General features: G+C 38.3%; 1 protein-coding gene across 2 annotated transcripts in view; it reads left to right on the forward strand.

Annotated features, from left to right (window-relative positions):
* Positions 1-20302, forward strand: part of LOC106080423 (homeobox protein B-H1) — a 72366-nt gene extending 52064 nt beyond the window's left edge. Inside the window, exons 1-3 of one of the 2 annotated variants that reach the window (XM_013241806.2) lie at positions 68-146; positions 13255-14906; positions 19749-20302. In XM_013241806.2, coding sequence (XP_013097260.2) covers positions 13634-14906; positions 19749-20191 — 1716 coding nt within the window. In that variant the 5' untranslated portion in view covers positions 68-146; positions 13255-13633 and the 3' untranslated portion in view covers positions 20192-20302. Of the gene's footprint in view, positions 1-67; positions 147-13254; positions 14907-19748 lie in introns of those variants that run through there. The other variant, XM_013241807.2, reaches the window with a different exon arrangement.
* Positions 20303-24445: the final 4143 nt, after the last annotated feature.

The raw sequence follows: 24445 nt of genomic DNA on the forward strand, positions 1-24445 counted from the left end.
AAAAACTCGCACAAAAAAATAAAAAAAATCTGCAAAAATCTGTAAAAATCGTCCGATTGTGTTTGATAAAAATTCAGAACTGCTTATGCCTTTAAAAACTGGATTATTGTACATATATGGATAAAAAGACGGCCTACACATTATTGGTAAGTACATTTTTCGAAAAATGTAAAAACCTCCTTAAGCATATTTTTCAAAACATAGGTACACGAAAAATTGAATTTAAAATTTGTTAAAGTGTAGTCTACGATCAAATTCTATATTGAAAAGTTATAAAAATCGAGGGTTATTATTTTTTTATGATTTTATCACAACACTGCGGTTAATGATGGAATATCAGCACTTCATTGATAAGCCTATTGGCTCATTCTCTTAATCCAAATTTGAAAACATTTTCGTATACCGTAAATCGTAAACCGCAATCCTTATACTGAACACTTCGAAAATGTTTCCCAAAGGTATTTAAGCTCATATAAGCCATAGTTCAAACAGAAACCGCTAGATGGCCCATCTGTGTGGTATTGTCCGCTATTACAGACGCTCTCCCCCAACCTTTTACTAGCTTGTCAATACTCATTCGCCAAATTTTTTGTTATTCTCAATCCTCTCATAATGCAAAAGATCTTTCGGTTTTCACCAGACGTAGATCTTTGTTTTCTTTGATCCTTGGCTTTGCGTCTTCCCGGTGGTCACCCTCATCTTCGTCCTTCTTCTGTTTCACTACTAAAGACATAGAACGCCACTTCAACTCTCCAATGACAATTCGGTATGAGAATCTTTACCTTTGGCTACGAATATCTGAATGCTAGCTAGATTTTGGACAAAGGTAAGAAAATGGTTTTTCGGTAAGGCGACAACTCGTAGAAATCGGATAACAACTGCGACTTTAATGAGCACAAGGCGTAAACCCAGCACGGTATAGCTGTGAGCATATCACACAGGCTGGAACATCAAGGTCAAATCTGTGTGATGTCCATTGCTGTCACGAGAAGCTTAGATGCGAGCTACCGGGCGCGTCCAAAGGTTGCGGATAGTGGAATGCTCCATACGGAGAAGCTGTAACGGCAGTCGCGGACAATCAGCGGTATCGAGCGGAGAGTCTAAGTGAGAGGCCTGGCGGCACCGGCTCTTGCACAAATACTGAGTGCCTATGATGCTCGATATGACAAGGCAAGTTATTGGCGCCTTTAAATAGCCAATGCCCACCAAGTTCCAGCGGCGATAAGTCCTTTGGACCGAAACAAGCTTACTCACCTAAACAAGATTGACAAGTATGTGGCTACAACAACAAGACGTTAAATTAGAAGATCACTATACATAGCAGCTATATCAAATATAAAAACTTACAGCTCCACATATCGTCGCAATCAGATTTAAAATCGTCCCAAGACTATTAATGAGGAGATCGGTCAATGGAGACCATATTGAGCACATATTTTGATACGTTATTTAAATTACGTTACAACCCACTTTTCTAAATTTCAACGTAGTCGGGCAAAAAATGAGCCCAAAACCTTAAATAGAGAGTTCTGTTTCCATAAACCGATCTATACCATATTGGGCAGAGATGTCGAGAGATTTTAAACAACTGACTGTTAACCAAAACAATTGCAGCCGATTCAGCGAATTTGGGAAATAAATGAGCCTTTTACAGGCTTAAGGCGTTAAACCAGTGTATCGTTCTATATACCAACTGAATAAGAATTGGATTTTTAAAAATTTTCGTAAATTTGCTAATGCAACAACATGTGCATTCACTGGTAGAAAAATAAGTAAAAAAATAGTCCCCCAATGTTGTCATTATCATTAACTGGCGTTGTTGAAAATATTGACAACATGTGGGGTTTGTTTTGTAAGCGGGCTCTCAAAATCAAGGGTTCATGGTCATAGGCTGACATGCTAACCTCTGCGCTACGGTGGCCTCCTCTCAAAAGCACACAAACATTTTTTCCAATCATAAAAAAAACTTTACACCAGACGTTGTCAGATTGTGGACACCTGGGGACAATTTCGAATGCCTCTTTTACAAAAAAAAAACTTTGTAGATTTATAAAAAAATTGTGGTTAATCTGAAAAACTCTGTGTTTTGACTCACTGCGCTACGATGGCGTCCTCTCAAAAGCACACAAAAACTTTTTTCAATCTTAAAAAAAAATGCGCACCAGACGTTGTCAGAATGTGGACACCTTGGGCCAATTTTGAACGCCTCGTTCACAAAAAATGTTGTAGATTTATAAAAAATTGTGATTGATCTGAAAAACTATGTGTTTTGACTCACTTTTATGATAAAGTCAAAGTTCCCGTGCTGTTTGCGTGCGTCGCAATTACACTCAGAAGAATATTCGCATGTTAATAAACATTTTACAATGATTTATGGAAAGAGTTCCAGGAATTAATGCCAAAACTCTATCGGATAATAGTACATAACTTCGCTATCACCAAATTGGGCCATCGTAGCTCAAAGGTTAGCTTGTCCGCCTTTAAAGCTGAGTGCCTGGATTCAAATCCCGGCGAGGACATCAAAAAATATTTTCAGCGGTGATTACCCCTCCTACTTAGTAGTGTCGCTCTGCGGCAAGCCGTTTGAACTCGGCAATAAAATAAAAAAGAGATCCCTTATCATTGAACTCAAACTTATATCGAAAACAACCGATCATCAGAGCCCTTACATCCATCAACTGTTATACGTTGTAAACAAAGTTATATACGTTAAATACACTGGAGGAAAACTTCGTTGGTATTGATAGTGAAAATAATTCCATATTGTATGTATAAACACTTTACGCAATCCATACCAAGCGGCATTGTTTTGAAAAAGACATGGTTAATTTACTATCAATAACGTATGGTATCAATGTTTCTTTCAGTGTATACGCATGAACTCAAGCCCCCACATCAGATATGGTGCTCATAGGCTTATAAATATATTGCCCCTACATAATCTGAACCTCTAAAAACCTCAATAATTGCCAATATCACCAGTTTTTGTTATCTGATTCGGTCGCCACCTAATCGCAATCAGCTGATTTTATAAAGGAAAAACAGCAGATTTCGGAGATTTCAAAAAATAATCCAGTGACAACAAGTAACAATGTGCTAAGTTCGGTCGGGCCGAATCTTGGCAACCCACCCAGACTAATCAGGAGATCGGCTTATATGGGAGTTATATCAACTCATAGATCGATTTGTAAATATTTACCATGTATGTTGGAAGTCGCAATAAAACTTTTTGTTTTTTTAAGAAGCTTTAGGAAAGTTGAAAAAAATTGTACGGTCCAAATAATTTAATGTTTGAAGATTATTTCATGCAAATGTTGAACGTGGACTGCGCCAATTCAATAGTCCAATTTTTGAATACACTATCCAACATTTCGGCTGGTATCTCACGAATAAATGCGGACTTGTCTGTATAGACATGAGCTTTAACATAGCCCCGCAAAAAATAGTCTGAAAGCGTTAAATCGCACGATCTAGGCGGCCAATTGACCGGTCCCGAACGTGAAATAAAATGTTTACCTAACTCGCCTCTCAATAAGTCCGTTGTCACGCGTGTTACGTGTGCCATGTGCCACCGTCTTGTTGAAACCATATGTCATGCAAGTCAAGCTCTTGCATTTTGGGCAAAAAAAAAGTTGGATATAATCTCACGATACCGCTCACCATTCACAGTTACGTTACGATTCGCATCAACTTTGAAGAAATACGGTCCAATGATGCCACCAGCACATAAACCGCAACAAACTGTGACTTTTTCTGAACGCATTGGTAGCTCTTGCAATGCTTCTGGCTGAACTTCACTTCAAAATCAACAATTCTGCTTCTTTACGTACCCATTGAGCCAAAAATGAGCTTCGTCGCTGAAGAAGAATAAGCGCGCAATGAACTTTCTTAACAGAGCAGGCATTTGGGTAATACGATTCAATATTTTGCAAACTTTGTTCGTTTGTAAGATGATTCATGGTCAAATGACCAAACTGAAGATGTTGGACAATGTAACAAAACACGAAACCGCTTAAACCGTTGTCAAAAAGATAATAGATAAAAAATCACCCTTTTCATATCCACCACAATAGGATGACGGGTACACTAATCTATAATCTAGTCATTTCGTTGGTAATACCTAGAAATATTGGTCTCCGCCCAATATTCAGTGTTGCCACTCAAGAAAATTATTTTCTACCAAAATTTAAGAAAAATCCTACCAAACGCGACAAAACCTACCAAATGTTCTGCAAACCAAAAATTCAACCTAGACCAGATAGTCATAATATTCAGAGGATCTAGCCATGTCCCTCCGTCTGTCTGTTGAAATCACTCTACAGCCTATAAAAATATCGGCCATAGTGAAAGATGGAAAGACGGAAGCCACCATAGCGCAGAGGTTAGTATGTCCGTCTATGACGCTGAACGCCCGGGTTCGAATCCTGACAAGAACATTGGAAAAAATTTCAGCAGTGGTTATCCCTTTCTAATGCTGGCGATATATGTGAGGTACTGTACCATTTGGTATGACAGCCGTGTAAAAAGTTTTTCGCAAAGAGGTATAGAACTGCCGCACGTCGTTCGGACTTGGCTGTAAAAAGGAGGCCTCTTATCATTGAGCTTAAACTTGATTATAAGTTCCTTAATGGAATGTTCATGGGCAAATTTGCATAGTTAAAGATAAGAATTCTTGAATACATAAAAATTGTACTTTGCCCCGATTTCGATGAAGAACAACGTCGGATAAAGCTGTCTTCAGATTTCCTACCCGTTTCCGCCGTTACAGTGAGTTGCATTGTACCCCTCAGTATCCGAGTATGGGTCAGGTCTGTTCATAATTGAATGTTGATGCCATATAGCCTGATCTTCCGATTGAAGGCAATCGGACGAAAGCCGAATTTTTTCCCTGCATTTACGAATTTTGGAGTAGATCCCTTTACTTTTGTACCTGTTGTAGTCAATATCAGACCTTATTAAAAATTTTCCTGAAATTTGGAACAGTGAGACCCCTTTAACAGCATTAGACCCCCGACGTCCAAGCTGAGTAAGTGAGAAGCCGACCGTTATCGTGATTTCCGTCTATGGGATACTTTTTTATTAATGTAGGTCATTGGGAATAGCAAATGGGCCATATCGGTTCAGATTTTGACATAGCTCATATATAAACCGACCTCCCGATTTGAGATCTTTAGCTACTACAAGCCGTCATTAATATCCGATCGGGGTGAAGCTTTGCAAGTAGTGTTCTGTTAGAACTTCCAACAATCGTGCCAACTATGGTCTAAATCGGTCTATAACTTGATATAGCTCCCATATAAACCGATCCCCCAATTTGATTTATTAAGCTACTAGAAGCATCAATTATTATCCGCTCGGATAGAAATTTTGGAATTAGTGTTATGTTACGATTTTCAAAAATTGTGATAAGTGTGGTCCAAATCGATGCATAGCCTGATATAGTTCCTATATAAACCGATCTCTCTATTTGACATCTTGAGCTCATAAAAGCCGCATTGTTTATCCGATTGGGCTGAAATTTTGCACATAGTATTCTGTTACGACTTCCAACAATCGTGTCAGGTATGCTCCAAATCCGTGACTACCGTGGCGCAGAGGTTAGCATGTCCGCCTATGACGCCGAACGCCTGGGTTCAAATCCCGGCGTAAACATTAACAAAATTTTCAGTGATGATTATCCCTTTACTAATGCTGGCTACATTTGTAAGATATCCTGCCATAACCAAAAAAAGCTTCGTTTACAGAAAAATACGATTTATTACATAAAAAGATGATTCTTTTGGTTAGCTTATATCTGGTGTCTCTTCCATTTGGCAGAGAGTTTAGTAAAAAAGAACTAATTTTTATACCCTCCATCATAGGATGGGGGGTATACTAATTTCGTCATTCTGTTTGTATTGGGTTGCCCAAAAAGTAATTGCGTAATTGGGTTGCCCAAAAAAATAATAACTACTCGAAATATGCGTCTGAGACCCCATAAAGTATATATATTCTTGATTATATGCCGATCTAGCCATGTCCGTCCTTCCGTCTGTCTGTCGAATGCACGCTAACTTCCGAAGGAATAAAGCTAGCCGCTTGAAATTTTACACAAATACTTCTTATTAGTGTAGGTCGGTTGGTATTGTAAATGGGCCATATCGGTCCATGTTTTAATATAGCTGCCATATAAACCGATCTTGGGTCTTTACTTCTTGAGCCTCTAGGGTGTGGAATTCGTATCCGATTGGAATGAAATTTCGCACGACGTGTTTTGTTATGATATCCAACAATTGTGCCAAGTATGTTTCAAATCGGTCCATAACCTGATATAGCTGTCATAAAAACAGATCTAGGGACTTGACTTCCTGAGCTTCTAGAGGGCGCAATTCCTATCCGATTTGGCTGAAATTTTGCATGACGTATTTTATGCTTACTATCAACAGCTCTGTCAAATAAGGTTCAAATCGGTTCATAACCCGATATAGCTGCCATATAGCTGCCGATCATCTATATGGGATCTTGACTTCTTGAGCCTCTAGAGGTCGCAATTATTATCCGATTTGCCTGAATTTTTGTACGGCGGATCTTCTCATGACCATCAACATACGTGTTTATTAGGGTCTGAATCGGTCTATAGCCCGATACAGCTCCCATATAAATCGATTTCTCTATTTTACTTCTTGAGCCCCAAAAGCGAGCAATTCTTATTCGAATTGGCTGACATTTTACACAGGTCTCCAATATATAATTTAATTGTGGTCCGAATTTTAGTTTAGATGACAAGATGCTCGTATATGCAATACCTCAAATAAAACACCTCGCACACTGATAGAAAAAGGACGGTACTTTGGCAATACCGGCTGGTATTATTTTGTTCACGTTGTTGGCAAATATTTTTTAAAGAATTTGATATAAATTTAACACCATGCGAAGGGGACTATTCAGAATTGATGGCGTCCCAGAAATTTCTCACCAAAGAGGTTTCGCACTGCGGCACGCCGTTCGAACCTGGCTATAAAAAGAGGGCCCTTATAATTGAGCTTAAACTTGAATCGGACACCACTCTTTGAAATGTGAAAAGTTTGCCTCTGTTCCTTAATGGAAAGTAATATTGAAATTGATTGAAAATTTTTAATGGTATTTTTATTTTCGTTCATTAAGGGGTGATTTTGTCAATAATGGTTTGGTATTAAACCACTAACAGATTGGTATTAAAACCAATACAAGTTCGGTAATCAGGTTAAGGTACCGAAGGTATTAATTATTTTGTATATTATCCATACCATGCGGTATTGATTTTTATTTAGTATCAACTTTTCTCTGGATGCCCCAAACGGTGCCAGGTTGAAGGAAACAAGAACTACTACAGCGCATAGATTGTTTTACAATATTTTGTGCTATAAACAAATATCCATCCTTTCAGTTCGTCAGCTCTAACAATTTTATAGTAAACAAAGTCCCAACGTTTTTCATAAAAGAAGTTTACTTGTCGGAAATTTCGTTTATGGCTTATGAATAACTTTTTTGCGTGTAGAGTCCTCAATTATTATGCGATCGGACTGAAGCAGCAATTATTATCCGCTCGGGCTGAAATTTCGGAAGTAGTGTTTTGTTACGATTTTTCACAGTCATGGCAAGTGTGGTCCAAATTACTGTATAACATGATGAACCACCTAATTATTTAAATGCCGGTAAACGCAGCACTTTAATGTATAGATGGATTTGAAATATATGAAACACACAATACAGAGTTGTATTATTTTCTGGCATTTCCGCAACTATGTATCGTAATGTCAACATATCGTCAATAGATAAAACTGAACGTTGTTGTATATGCAGAAAGATGCATCCCAACTTCCAGATATCTGTTCACTTGGTTGACACATACAACTGCATGGCGACAGTTTTCTATTTCCACGGCATAGAAATAAATAAAAAAATGTTTGTCACAAAAACTTACTCTTCAGCCAGGTAAGGTAATACAATAACAGTTTATAGTTATTATAGTTAATTTCCATGTGGAAGAAATGAAACTTAATATTTAAGAAATAAAGAGTGCTAATATAAGAAAGTTGCAACTTTCATGTTTTATGAAGTATTTTTAAATTTTATTTCCGTTCCATTTTCATACAGTTGTAAAAAGTTACAACCAGATTCACTACTAAACTACACTGAAAAAAAACTATTTAGTCCCAAATTTAAAATTTTTCCTTATCCTTAGGATTTTAGCAATGAAAACGTGTCAAAGAACCAAAACTATTTAATAACAGACGTGACTATCCGTTCCAAATTTTGATCGCTGAACGATTCCTATTTAACTTCATAGATGATGATTATTATTTTTGAAATATTCTTAATCTTAGCATCTTAACCTAAAAACATTTAAAGACACTCCTATTTGTAAGGCTATTTTGCGTTTTTATTACGGTTTACTTTTTCTTATCCCATGGTTAATTTTCTAACTTTCAACGATATTTTGACCTTCATTTTAGATTTTTGTTTTATAGAACGAGATGCAAAGTTATGGAATTATTAATCTATCATTTAAAATAAAAAATCCTATATATTAAAAAAAATATATTTCACCAAAAGGAATGTTCCCTTAAAAAGTTGGAAAATTTAACATCTTTAAATTAAGTTTGCTAATCTTTGGCTTGAATCATTAAAATTTTTGAAATATTATTACATACTTAGCATCTTAACCTGAAAAAGAAAATTTAAAGACGGTCTTATGTGTAAGGCTTTTTTGCGTCTTTAACTATAGTTCGTTTTTTCTTGTGCTATGGTCAATTTCCTAACTTTTAACGATATTTTGACCTTCATTATAGATTTTTGTCCTTTGTAACATGACGCAAAGTTAATTGTCCTACCATTTAAAATAAAAAATCCTAAATATGAAGGAAAATATATTTCACCAAAGAAGTATTTTCATAAAAAGTTGGAAAACTGATCATCTTTAAATTAAGTTTACTAATCTTTGGCTCGAATCAATAAAATTAGGACAATCATTTTTTCAGTGTACGTTTTATCAACGGATATACCGGACAATAACTTCTACATCCTAAAACTTCATTTGACTTTATTGGAACCACGGTCTTTAAATATGGAACCCGGAGATTCCTACAAATACTATCCTCAAAAATATGGGAAAAGAAAAATATCATAGGCCAAGCTAAAGAAACATTGGCGGATAAATATCTCGACAAGTATAGGTATAACCACACAGAAATGAAAATTGACTAAATGTAAAACAAGTAAAAAGGCATTATGTTCGGCTGAGCCGAACTTTGGATACCCACCACCCCTTCCGTCACAATCCGGCGAAAATTAGATAACTTAAGCACCGAAATTCGGCACGGACATCGAGTGTTCTAATATATATTGGGTTGCCCAAAAAGTAATTGCGGATTTTTTAAAAGAAAGTAAATGCATTTTTAATAAAACTTAGAATGAACTTTAATCAAATATACTTTTTTTACACTTTTTTTCTAAAACAAGCTAAAAGTAACAGCTGATAACTGACAGAAGAAAGAATGCAATCACAGAGTCACAAGCTGTGAAAAAATTTGTCAACGCCGACTATATGAAAAATCCGCAATTACTTTTTGGGCAACCCAATATAAGTCACTGTTCAATTTTGCAAAACAAAATATTGGTATTTTTGGCAGCTATATCCATATATAAACCGATTTGAACCATATTAAGGTCGGATATCGGGAGGCTTAAAACAACTCACTATTTCAAATTTCAGCGAAATCGCGTAAAAAAAAAGCTTTTACGGCCTTCAGACTCCTTATGGGTAGATCGGTCTATAAGGCAGCTACATCAAAATAAAGTCCGATCAGAACCATATTCAGGTCGGATGTTGAGAAGCCTTAACCTAATCACTGTTTCAAATTTCAGCGAAATCGGTTAAAAAATTAAGCTTTTATGGGCTTCAGATCCTTTTAACGGGAGATCGGTCTATATGGCAGCTTTATCTAAATATAGTCCGATCTGAACCATATTTGGGTCAGATGCCGAGAGGTCAAAAATTATTCACTTTTTAAAATTTGAGCAAAATCGGATAAAAAGTAAAGATATTATCAGCTTCATACCCTTTATCGGGAGATCGGTCTATATGGCAGCTATATCTAAATATGGTCCGATTTGGCCCGTTCAAAAACTTAATCAGCGTGCATCAAAAAGACGTATCTGTGCCAAATTTCAGCTCAATACCTCAATTTTTAAAGGCTGAAGAGTGATTACAACAGACGGACGGACAGACAGACAGTGTGAATGTTGGAGACCATAGTTGAAGACATTTGTAAAATTTCAGCCAAATCGAATAAGAATTGCGCTCTTTAGGGGCTCAAAAATAAAATAGGGAGATCGTTTTATAGGGGAGCTTTATTAGGCTATAGACCGATTCAGACCATATTTGACATGGTCATGGGAGAAGCCATTGTACATCAGGTTATGGACCGATTTGAACCATACTTGGCACAGTTGTTGGATATCATAACAAAATATGCAATACCTCATGTTCGATTAAGAATAACCAATAGCACCAAACATTAAAACTTTATAATCTTAGCTATAATAAACTCTGGTTGAACTATTTTGCTCTCAGCGTCTTAAATGCAAAACCTGTATTCCCAAACTAAAGACTGGACTATATGTGACACAATACAAACCCAGTTATCCCCAAAACCACAAAACTTTGAAACATTAGCCAAGTCACTCAAGTGTCCTATGGCATGTGTAGGACAGACAGAAGAGTGCTTAATGGTAGTGTCCCCTCTCTGGCATATCTTTGCTCAGAGTGCAAATACCTCATGGGGCACTTGAAAATGGTTGCATGAATAGTTTTGCGACACACATATACATATATATTTTGTATGATGTTTGTATCTGTCTGTGCATTGTCTATGGTTATTATACATTAATGCTAGTATGTGGCATGCACTACACGTAATTGCAAGGTGTTGCAATTGAATCACTTCATCATTAGAGTAAAGTGCACATTTAGAAAATACTCCAAATATTGTATTAACTAAATGAAGATGTGCTGCAAAGACACTCTTGATAACAATGTGTGATAAAATTTGCTCTATGCAAAAAGGGTGTATCGACAAGTTTGAGAAATTTATTAGAAGAAAAATGAAAACAAGTAAAAATGCGTTCAGTTCCGGGGCCGGGCCGAACTTTGGATGTCCACCACCTCGGGTATATATGTAAACCACCTTTCGTCGTAATCCGGTGAAAATGCTTAATTTATGCCCCATAGCAGCATAATCGAAATATGGTCCGATTTGGGCCAAAATCGTCACGGATATGGAGGAGTCTAGTAAGTAAAAGCAATTGTTCTATTTTGTAGAACAAAATATTGGTCGTTTTGGTAGCCATATCCAAATATAGACCGATCTGAACCATATACGACACGGATGTCGAAAAGCCTAACATAAGTCACTGTGTCAAATTTCAGCAAAATCGGATTATAAATCTGCTTTTTATGGGGCGTTAAATCGAGAGATCGGTCTATATAGCTATATCCAAATCTGGACCGATCTGGACCAAAATGAAGAGGGCCGTCGAAGGGCTTAGCACAACTCCCTGTCGCAAATTTAGGCGAAATCGAACAATGAATGCGCCTTTTATGGATCCAAAACCTTAAATCAAGAGATCGGTCTATATAGCAGCTATATCCAAATCTGGACCGATCTGGGCCAAATTTCAGAGAGTTGTTGATGAGCCTAACGCAATTCACTGTCCCAAATTTCGGCGAAATCGGCGAATAAATGCCCCATTTATGGACCCAAAACATTATATGGAGAGATCGGTCTATGGCAGCTATATCCAAATCTGGACCGATCTGAGCCAAATTGAAGAAAAATGTCGAAGGGCCCAACAGAACTCACTGTCCCAAATTTCGGCAAAATCGGACAATAATTGCGCCTTTTATGGGCCCAAAACCTTAAATCGAGAGATCGGTCTATATGGCAACTATATCCAAATCTGGTATGATCTGGGCCAAATTGAAGAAAAATGCCGAAGGGCCCAACAGAACTCACTGTCCCCAATTTCGGCAAAATCGGACAATAATTGCGCCTTTTATGGGCCCAAAACCTTAAATCGAGAGATCGGTCTATCTGGCAGCTATATCCAAATCTGAACCGATATGGGCAAAATTAAAGTGGCATCTCAACTGGCATAACACAACTCACTGTCCCAAATTTCAGCAAAATCGGATAATAAATGTGGCTTTTATGGGCCTTAGACCTTAAATCGGTGGACGGGTCTATATGGGGGCTATATCAAGATATAGTCTTCGAACTTAACATGCTTATGGACAAAACAAGAATATGTCCAAAGTTTCAGCTCAATATCTCTATTTTGAAAGACTGTAGTGTGATTTCAACAGACATACGGACAGATCGGCTAGATCGTCTTAGATTTTTACTTTATAGTGTCGGAAATGGATATTTCGATGTGCTGCAAACGGAATGACAATATAGTGAATATACTCCCATCCTTCGGTAAAATTTGTTTATTAAATTTATTGAATATGGGTACGTATGATTAATGTTTTATAATTATGCCCATACACCATACGTCATACGCCACCTCGGTATCTATAAAAAGTAAAAAATTCGACTCGAAAACGGCTGAACCGATTTCTTGAACATTCACATATTGTGTAGGTAGGTCTGGAAGAAGTTATACGTTTTGAAAGTTATGATATCGAAAGGGGGTGGATCCTCCCCCATACTCAAAAAAAAAAAACACCCAAACTGAAAAATTAACCGACAGAGAAAATATAGAACTCAAATGAAAGGTATTTCGGCGTATAAAACGATATACAAGCTGAGGTAGGATTTTCAATCGATTGCTTTAATATACATAAGATGTAAACTAATTTGTCTCCTTTTAAAATGCTGGAGCTTGTTGGTATTATCGGTTAGTTGTTTATTAGCCTTTATTAAGATAATGATATTATCCAACTAAAGATGAGGATACGGTTACCATTTCCACTTCCCACTTTCTGTAAATACTTCACAGACATGGTTAGTTAACAGTTTGAAACCAAAGACCTATAGACACACTCACATGCTTTCCACGTCGTTTAGGTTAATTGTCCCACAAAGACAATTGAATGACACTTGATCACTTGCCACTAAATGTGTAATTGTAACAAAAGTTCATTCGACAATACAACAGCCATAACTTTATTTAACGCCATCCAACTTAACAGTGGACTTCTTTCTATTTTGCCATTTCTTCCCATTGCAGACATAGCAGAAAGCCCAAAGCCCAACACTGACCACCACAGCAAAAGCACGCACTCACACAGGACAAGAAGACCATTGACCGAACATTTGTTGCACGTTGTTTGTTTCTATTATGAGGCAGACAATAGAGCCCATAGAGTTGGCCTAAACTATTATCCAAAGATTGTCACTCAACTAATGGAGCCATTTTGCCGGGGGTCTCAAATGTAAAACTGACACCAAAGTGCCAACAACGCATGCAGTCCAACAGCATACCAACAGAATATTTCCAAACAGCAAGTCAAACGGAGGAGACTTCATCAACTCGAAACTACTGCGCTGCAACATAGGAGCGAGGAGCAGGCAAGGATAAAAGCGCACCAGGATTGCCACGTCCAAGAATGCTACAGAAATATCATCCGAATCCTTTGTCACATTTTCTGGCTTTGCACAACGCATCACAGGCGGCAACGCATCATAATCATGTGGTGGATGCCCATACCTTGGCCACAACACTTGCGAATAGTCACAGTCAATTTCATCATCATCAGCAGCATAACCAGCAACAGACTCTTCTGCACCAACATCACCACCACCACCACCACCACCAGCAACATCATCATCACAGCCACAATCAACAGCAGCAGCAACAACATCAGACGGCTGCGGCCCTATTAGCAGCCAACCAACATCACAACTCGCACCTCCAATTGGCCGCTGTGGCAGCAGCCCAACATTTGAACTCTCATAACTCGCCCGGCCAACAGCATTTACACTCGCCACCCACCCAGCAAGCCTCTAGGACACCACCACACAATCCAGGCGAACAATTAACCCCCCCAAACAACAATTCCACACCTACCCCCAATCACAGCAGCCTGCGCCATCATCATTCGAGACACACACAGCAGCTAATTGAGGCAGCGGCAGCAGTGAATACAACCCTTGATGCGGGCAAATCCTTTACAATAGCCGCCATTTTGGGCTTACAAAAGAGTGCCATGGAGAGTTCGTGCAAGGAATACAGCAACAATGTGATTAACCTTTCATTAAATGGAGGCTCGAACAGCAGCAGCAGCAACCACAACAACAACAACAACCATAACGAGGAGCATGACAACATTAACGACAACGACAGTCTCCAACGACAAACGACTGGTGTAGCCACCCCCGAAACACAAAGGAATTCAATGGATGAGCCACAACATCATCAGCATCAGCATACCCATCATCATTCCCATTCTCATGGCCAACATGGCAATAACAGCAACAACAATAATAATAGGGAGGTTACTAACTTAAATCTAAACAAGTCATCAACAAATATTTGCAATAGTTTTCATGTCACAACTGCCAATGCGAACCTTAGCGCCGCTTCCACTGTAAATAGTTTCAATTGTGATAATGCTGCCGGAGCTGCTGCAGCCACTGTACTTATGAACCGTTATTTGCCCACGGCCATGGTAAATGTGACAGGTGCGGGTGTTGTTGCTGCCTCCGCTCCTTCGATGGTATCCTTTGCCGGCACACCTGTCATGGCCCATCAGCAACATTCGCGGGCAAATGGCTTTGTTGGCGGCGCCCCCTCAGCCTTGCAAAGTCTACAGCAACTGCATCAGCAGCATGCTGCACATCAGACCACGCTTAGTTTTCAAAGGGAGAAACTAAAATCGGGTAAGCATGAGAGGCGATTTGAAAAATATTTCCTTCAACTTAATATCGCCGACATGAGGATGTCAGTTATGATGATAATAGAGGGCCATGCATTGACATGCCCTCCATAATGAACCTACTCTTGATTTTTTTAATCTGATTTATCAAGAATTCATACCAATTATAAATTTTGCTCTGATATATGCTCTGATGTTACTTAAGAACTCTCAGAGGGTTCATTTGAAACCAGAATACAAGGTCAGGTTTGAAAGAGGGTGCAGATATTAATCTGCCCCAGGCCACTATAGATATACACCTAAGCCAGTAATCGGCTTATTGTGCGCTCTAAAAACTAAAAAGTAATCTCGAAAAAGAAAATTTTAAGTAAGGAATCCCGTGCTACTTCCAAAGTCCTTAATTATCTTCCATACCACTCCCCTAAGTTGGTTCAAGTCCGGTATTGTGTCCCCACCTAAGTACCAGTGTCTGTTAGCCGCGAAAGCCGGGCAATGACATGCAAATGCAAATTTGCCCATGAACATTCCATTAAGGAACTGGGGCAAACTTCTCACAAACCAATTAGTGCTGTTCGATTCAATTTTAAGCTCAATGATAAGGGACCTCCTTTTTATAGCCGAGTCCGAACGGCGTGCCGCAGAGCGACACCTCTTTGGGGAGAAGTTTTTACATGGCAAAGTACCTCACAAATATCGCCAGCATTAGGAGGGGATAATCACCGCTGAAAATTTTTCTGATGTTCCTGCCAGGATTCGAACCCGGGCGTTCAGCGTCATAGGCGGACATGCTTACCTATCACTTACCGCACCGAGTTTGCATAAGTGAGCTCGTAGTCCTATGTGTCCCGTTATGACACCAAAAACTATACTGACCTCCTTCTTACTTCCTTTCAGTGATACAATAGCTTGTCCTCTCACGAACCGGATCACCCCATATGATTTCCCCGTCCTACCGCCGTTCCACAGTGTTATATGCGCCTATGTCGCCCACGCCCTTAAATAGGACTTCGTCGACCCGAAAGGCTTCGGATTAACCAATTTTATCGACGACAGTTCTCTGGCCTTCACTGCCAAATCGCCTGCCCTTTCATTCCCCCTTACTCCGTTTTGGCCCGGCACCCAAACGATACGGATTGTGCCATCCTCAGAGAAGGCGTTAATTTCCTTCTTACACTCCAAGACTGTTTGTGACCTTACCGCCGTTGTTGTTATTGCCCTTATTATCCGTAAAGTTGTTCACACTCGACGTCCTCGCGCTAGTACCCCTCCACTTATGCATTGCGTGATCGCATTGATTTCTGCCTGCAGGACCGTCATATAGTCAGGCACTCTAAAACAGATCTCAGTCCCTGGCTTCTCAATGTAAACCCTAAACCCACTCTGTCCCCTAGCTTTAATCCATTCATGTAACATGATCTTCCAGACGGCAATACTAGGGTACCGTCAGTCTAAGACTGTGCCGCTGACAGCAGTGCCTCGCACTCGACCTCAAGTGTCGTCTCAGGTATCCGATCGGCTGATGCTCTTCCCTTCCTTCCAAGTTTCCTATTGTCGCCTCGATAATACCGCTGTGGTATGAGCTGCTCCCATCCTCAATCCATTCTCCTATGGCCTTAAGTCTCATAGCCATAACAAAGCAATTTTTTGGGAACGTGTCATGATTTGTATGCAAAGCAACCATTTAAAATTTTCGGCGACTTTGGTTCAACCATATTTTTCAAGAAGATATTGATATCGACAAGACAAGAATAGTTCTGGCTCAATTTTAATGGGCTTGGGAAGATTCTAACGTCAATCGAGGCGATTTTAATCAGGGACCACACATCACATGTGTCAAATACATGGCTCACTGATGCACATAAGGATCGGAATGATGGGATGTTCAAATAGGAAGTTTGAAGACAATAGGAATACCACTAGGAAGAACTCAATCCCCTTTGTTGAGGCTCGGTAACGATTGTTGCCTAGAAGGATGAGGTTTTTATCAGGGTGATGAATTTTATAAAGGGTGATTTTTTTGAGGTTAGGATTTTCATGCATTAGTATTTGACAGATCACGTGGGATTTCAGACATGGTGTCAAAGAGAAAGATGCTCAGTATGCTTTGACATTTCATCATGAATAGACTTACTAACGAGCAACGCTTGCAAATCATTTTCAGTGAATGGGCCCTAGAAAAGTTGGCAGAAAATCCGCTTTTTTATCGACAAATTTTGTTCAGCGATGAGGCTCATTTCTGGTTGAATGGCTACGTAAATAAGCAAAATTGCCGCATTTGGAGTGAAGAGCAACCAGAAGCCGTTCAAGAACTGCCCATGCATCCCGAAAAATGCACTGTTTGGTGTGGTTTGTACGCTGGTGGAATCATTGGACCGTATTTTTTCAAAGATGCTGTTGGACGCAACGTTACGGTGAATGAACACATTTCGAACCGAACACTGATTTTGGTAATAAAATTCAATGATTTGCAAGCGTTGCTCGTTAGTAAGTCTATTCATGATGAAATGTCAAAGCATACTGAGCATCTTTCTCTTTGACACCATGTCTGAAATCCCACGTGATCTGTCAAATACTAATGCATGAAAATCCTAACCTCAAAAAAATCACCCTTTACAACCTCGTTTCCTTGTATCATATTTTGATGCGTTTTTATCAAAGATTAGACAAAATCTTACATATAATGGTCTCGCCAGGATTCGAACCCAGGCGTTCAGCCTCATAGGCAGTCTTGCTAACCTCTGCGCTACGGTGACCTCCAGCAAAATTAACTAATAATATTCAGCAGACAGTGTTTGCTATTTCCAGCAAACTTTTTTCTTTGAGTGTAAGATAATTCAACACACAAGATATTACATTTACACGTTATTATTGTAGAGGAGGAATCTCAATGGGAGATTGTCCTTGTTGCGTCAAGATTTGTTCAAGTCTCTCATAAGTTTGTTCGCACGCCTACAGCTCTGGTGGCTTTGGGCAATGCTTGTTGGAGATTCAGCTTTTCTCCAGTAGGCCTACAAGCATTTGAGAGCTTTTAGTAGTCAATCAGTAAAGCTACTTTCTCTTTTGTCGCACTCTATCACTATTAGTTGAGTCTTTGACTATTTTCTTCTTTCAATATTTGCTAACATTACAAAAGCCAAACATTTGTTAACCCTTTTCCATCATAAGAAATAATAAAATAAATTTTGGCAATGATACAGTTAGCTGATTCAATTTCAGTTCAACACTAACTAACAGTTATTAAATTATGCTTATTGTGAACTCAAGAAACACAAATTGTAAATATTTTAGATACATATATTGAACTAAAATTCCAAATGTCTTTGTAGTAGTTCATTCAGAAAGAAGTTTCAGAAGAAGTATCGGCGACGATAATATGCTTTTACCCATGTTTGGTAAAGTGCATACTTATTCCAAAGAAATAACTTTAAGTAAAATTACTAACACAAATTGAGCTGAGTTTTAAGCTGTTTCATCTATACACATGAAAAGTTAGTTTTATTTGTACAAAGTTATTTTTCTAACCCATTTTGGATTTTTAATTAAACGTGTGTAAAGATCTTAAACTAACGTGTATTATGTAATCAACCCATATGTACAAAAACATTTTGCTGAGTGTAGAATCATACAGTCAAGTATATTTTATATTTGTATAAGCAAGCTTTTGCTCGAAGTACCTACCTATTAATAAATCAGCGGCAACACGTCGGCTTCTGCTGCCTAGTTTTTCTTCAGTCAAGATACAACTATTTTATGTTTATTTAGGGTATTGCTTCTTCTAGCTATTCGTTCTTAATCAGAAATCCAATTTGACATCGCTTATGTAAGTTGCTACATTTGTGGGACAAAGAAAAAAAAATTTTCACATAGATACATTTTTATACCCTCCACCATAGGATGGGGTATAATAATTTCATCATTCTGTTTATAACACCTCGAAATATGCGTCTGAGACCCCATAAAGTATATATATTCTTGATCGTCGTGACATTTTATGTCGATCTAGCCATGTCCGTCCGTCTGTCCGTCCGTCTGTCCGTCCGTCCGTCCGTCCGTCTGTCTGTCTGTCGAAGCATGCTAACCTTCGAAGGTGTAAAGCTAGCCGCTTGAAATTTTGCACAAAAACTTTTTATTAGTGTAGGTCGGTTGAGATTGTAAATGGGCCAAATCGGTCCATGTTTTGGCATAGCTGCGGTATAAACCGATCTTGGGTCTTGAACCTCTAGAGGGCGCAATTCTCGTCCGATTTGACTGAAATTGTGCACGTGGTGTTTTGGTATTACTTCCAACAACTACGCCAAGTATGGTTCCAATCGGTCCATGTTTTGATATAGCTGCCATATAAACCGATCTTGGGTCTTGACTTCTTGAGCCTCTAGAAACCGCAATTCTAGTCTGATTTGACTGAAATTTTGCACTTAGTGTCTCGTTATGACTTCCAAAAACTGTGCTAAGTATGGCGCAAATCGGTATATAACCTGGTACAGCTGCCATATAAAACGATCTGGGATCTTGACTCCTTGATCCGCTAGAGGGCGCAATTCTCATCCGATTTGGAAGAAATTTTGTACAACGACTTCTCTCATGATCTTCAACATACGTGTCCAATATGGTCTGAATCGATCAATAGCTTGATACAGCTCCATATAAACTTATCTCCCGATTTTGCTTCTTGAGCCCCTACAAGGAGCAATTCTTATCCGAAAGAACTGAAATATTACACAATGTCTTCTACAATGTTCAGCATTCATTTATGGTCCGAATCGGACTATAACTTGTTTTTTTTTAATCTTTGCCGTAAATGCAGCCAAAGTTTACAAAATTTTCCCTTATTTTTTTGTTTTTGCAGAAAATAATGCCAAAAAATCTTCACTTAAAAATAAACGAGTCCGTACCATATTCACACCGGAACAACTTGAACGTTTAGAGGCTGAATTCGAGCGTCAACAATATATGGTGGGTCCCGAACGCCTATATTTAGCCCATACACTACAACTCACCGAGGCTCAAGTCAAAGTATGGTTCCAGAATAGACGCATCAAGTGGCGAAAACATCATCTGGAAATGACACAACAGCGCCTGGCTTTATTACGGCAAACCCAAATAGTTCCCGGTAATAATGAACAAGCACCGGTTAAAATAGACGGCACCGACGATGAAGATTGTGATCCCATAAAACGTGAAGAACTACGGGACTTTAACGATAGTAGACAAGATACGGAATCTGAATTATCCGTCTGTAATGATTCCATGGATGCTGAGAGCATAATAGATGATGAAGAGGAGACATAAGGTGTAAATTGAATTAAAACTGTTTTTAACAATTTGTATATAGAATTTGTGTTTTAAAATTGTATGAAAACCCTTGTATATAAAATTTAAAAAAAAAAACTACGATATAAATTGTATATGATTTAAATAAATTATTTCAAATAATAAAATATGTTAAAAATTCTAGATTTCGATCTGTGATATTTTGGACCAAAAACATCTCAAGAGTATTTTGCTGCCGACCGTCCTAATTGGTCTTACGATCATATTGGTACAACTTTTACAACACAAAATACTTGGATTATATGACTATTGGTACTTAAGCTGCCATTAAAGTACGTTTACATTGACCACTAAATCCGGATTTATGGCCTTTTCGAGATTTAAGTGCTAAATCCCGTGTTTTTTTTTGCAGGTTTTACCATACAAAAATAAATCCCATTTTTGCAGGATTTATTTTTAAATCCGATTTCATGGCTGAATAATCGTTAAAAGTACCAAAATATGCAACTGTTTTCAAGAATTGTGTATGGTTGTGTGTGTTTTGTACATTCATGTATACCCATGTACGTCTGTGTATATCACTTAAATCTCCAAACAACGCAGCATAAACGGAAAGGATTTGTTTTTGGATTTAGGTAAATCCAGATCATAAAAATTCAATGTAAACGTGCTATTAGACTATAAGACATGTCATTTGAGCTGTCACTTTCTGTATTCCTAAGGCATGTCTTATGTACGTCGAATACGAATAGAGCGCGCTCTAGTCTCAGTGCAAGGCAGGGCGGCACCGAATAAAATGCATATTCGAGGGAGCTTCTCCAGAACATTTGGCCAAATTGTCTTGCATGCTGACTCCTAAGCTTCTTCATTTTAATGTCTAGCATTGTACTGACGTAAATTTAGCTTTTTGAATCTTTCGGAGGCTAAACAATAGACCTAAGTTCTCTGCAATAGTCCTTTCGCCATTCTTGACTACTATAGCTTTAAATTGCATATGTGAGGTAGCTTCTTCAGACCGCCTGCCCGTTTTGTCATGCAAGTTGGCTCCTAATCTTCTTCAATGTCTGGCATTGTACTGATGTAACTTTTATCAGCGTTCTTCTGCGCTTTTTGAATCTTTCGGGGGCTACACAACAGACCTAAGTTCCCGGAGTGAAACTGATTGTGAATGAGGTTGCTATACGCCTGCCAATTATACCCTAAGTTAAAAAACCCATAACAGCAGCAAACACAATTTGCAAAATATTTATTTTGAAGTTTTTATTTTTGAACGGCGAATTCAAAAATTAGTTGACATATCAAATTCTCTCAGCTGGGTTGATGCCGCCAACTGATAAATACGCCTTGGTACGCATGACATAATTACCAGGTAGTGTACCGTAAACAGCTGAATACAATTTTTTTCGCGAAGTGTACTATCTGTCAACGAGTTTTGGTTGTGTGTGTATTATAGCTAAGAACCAAGCCACACACAAACAACGAAAAATGGCTCGAACTAATGACATACACAAAATCAGAGTTGCTTTCATCACTGATCTTGACAGATAGATAGACAGAATGCACTTAATATTTTGTTGTTGGGTAACTGCCACCAAAGTTCCATTCTCTTTCGATAAACAGGCGCGATGTAATTTAGAATGCAATTAACTTATATATCGATCGTTTTCGTCAAATTTGACAGTTCAATTCGACTTATGTGATACCAAAAATTTAAAAAAATTTTCGCCTTCGACAACCATTATGCCATTTTTTAAAAATTTCACATTCGACTAGGCCAGCGTCAACCGGTGTTATTTTCTGTGGATGTCAACTCATTATATGTTAAAGCCGTCCTAAAATTTAAAATTTTTAGACAAAAAAAAATTGTTTTTCCACAAATGTCTTAAAACGCAAAGCACCGAGGTAAAAATTGGATTTTTGTCGAAATTCTGTCATAGCCAATTAAAGTAAAGTAAAGGTTTTTTAAATATTTTCAACAACGAGTTTTAATTTCCTAGAATATTCCGTTAATTTGGATCTTTTTAAAAAATTTCGTAAAAATTTGATTTGTTAAAAAAATGGATTTTTAATGTTTTTTTTTAGCCTGCCAAGACCTTTAACAAAGAGATTTGTCAAATAAATTAAGCTGTTCTGTATATCCAAACTACTGAGCATGCACATGACTTCGAAACGGGTCTTTTTAAGTTTACCTCCTCTCAAGCGTAATTAGGGACAAGTAAAACTTACTTCCCTTGTTTTTACTCAACTTATCCACCAATGCAACAACAACAAATACAGTTTACAATACACTTCTACAACAATAACAAATACAAGTGGAGCACTTTAATTCATAAGACCAACACCTTGATGATTTATTTGATGAGTTAATCTCGATGATAAATTTGTATACCCACCACCGAAGGATGGGGGTATATTCATTATGCCATTCAGTTTGCAACACTTTAATTCATAAGACTAACGCCTTAATGATTTATTTGATGAGTTAATCTCGATGAATAATTTTTATACCCACCACCAAAGGATGGGGTATATTCATTATGCCATTCAGTTTGCAACATATCGAAATATCCATCCGACCCTATAAATTATATATATTCTTGATCAGCGTAAAAATCTAAGACGATCTAGCCATGTCCGTCTGTCTGTTGAAATCACGCTAGTCTTTAAAAAGATATATTAAACTTAAACTTTGCAAAGGTTCTTTTTTTGTCCATAAGTAGGTTTTTTGTCCATATAGACCGATCCGCCGATTAAGGGTCTTAGGCCACATTTATTATCCGATTTAGCTGATATTCGGGACAGTGAGTTGTATTAGGCCCTTCGACATCCTTCGTCAATTTGGCTCAGATCGGTCCAGATTTGGATATAGCTGCTATATAGACCGATTCGCCGACTTTAAGATTTTAGATTTTGGGCCTATTAAAGGCGTATTTATTGTCCGATGTCACCGAAATTTGCGACAGTGAGTTAAGTTAAGCCCACGACATACTTCTGCAATATGGCACAGATCGGTCTAGACTGGATATAGCTGCCATATAGACCGATCTCTCGATTTAAGGTTTTGGTCCCATAAAAGACGTATTTATTGTCCGATGTCACCGAAATTTGGGACAGTGAGTTGTGTTAGGCGCTTCGACATACTTCTTCAATTTAGCCTATATCGGTCCAAATTTGAATATAGCTGCCATATAGTCGGAACTCTTGGTTAAAGGTTTTGAGCCCATAAAAGACGTATTTATTGTCCGATGTCACCGAAATTTGGGACAGTGAGTTGAGTTAGGCCCTTCGACATTCTTCTTCAATTTGGCTCAGATTGGTCCAGATTTGGATATTGTTGCCATATAGACTGATCTCTCAATTTAAGGTTTTGAAGCCCTAAAAAGGTGCATTTTAATATTCAAAATATAGACCGATAAAGTCTTGGCCCCATAAAAGGCGCATTTATAATCCAATTTGACTGAAATTTGACACAGTGACTAATTTTAGGATTTTCGACATCTGCATCGTATATGGTTCAGATCGGTTTATTTTTAGATATAGCTACTAAAAATACCAATATTTTGTTATACACAATTGAACAATGACTTGTACTTATTAGTATTTGGTCCGAATCAGAACATATTTCGATATAGCTGCTATGGGGCATAAGGTATGCATTTTTCACCGGATTTTGACGAAACGTGGTTTACATATATAACCGAGGTGGTGGATATTCAAAGTTCGGTCCGGCCAAACTTAACGCCTTTTTACTTGTTTAATACTATCAAAGAAATAACTCTTATTTTTTCACCTTCGGTAAAGAGAACTTTGTGAATAAAGTGAAAAGACCTTGCATTAGTTAGTTCACTCTAACCCGACACTACTGTATTTGCAATCTAATGGCAGCCGGTCGTACGTACCGGATTGACCCGATGGAATCCTTAATCGGCAAGGGCTATTGCCTCAGTGTATAACACACTGCTACAACAACAACAACTACAGCTATCGATATGACAAGACGAGTTATTGGCACCTTTAAATAACCAATGGCCACCCTGTTCCCGCGGCGGTCGATCCTTTGGATCCGAACGAGCTTGCTCACCTACAGGAGCTTGACGACGATCGCTGCCTCCAAATGAGAATGTGTTTACAACAACAGCAACAACTACTGCAATTGATTAGAATCATTTAATCAATCCCATGGCAGCCGGTTATACGTACCGGATTGACCCGATAGAATCCTTCATCGGTAAGGTCTGCCGGCTCGGTGTATAACACACTGATACAACAACA

The sequence above is a fragment of the Stomoxys calcitrans genome, chromosome 2 (assembly GCF_963082655.1).
Source record: "Stomoxys calcitrans chromosome 2, idStoCalc2.1, whole genome shotgun sequence".
In the NCBI taxonomy this organism is placed as follows: domain Eukaryota; kingdom Metazoa; phylum Arthropoda; class Insecta; order Diptera; family Muscidae; genus Stomoxys; species Stomoxys calcitrans.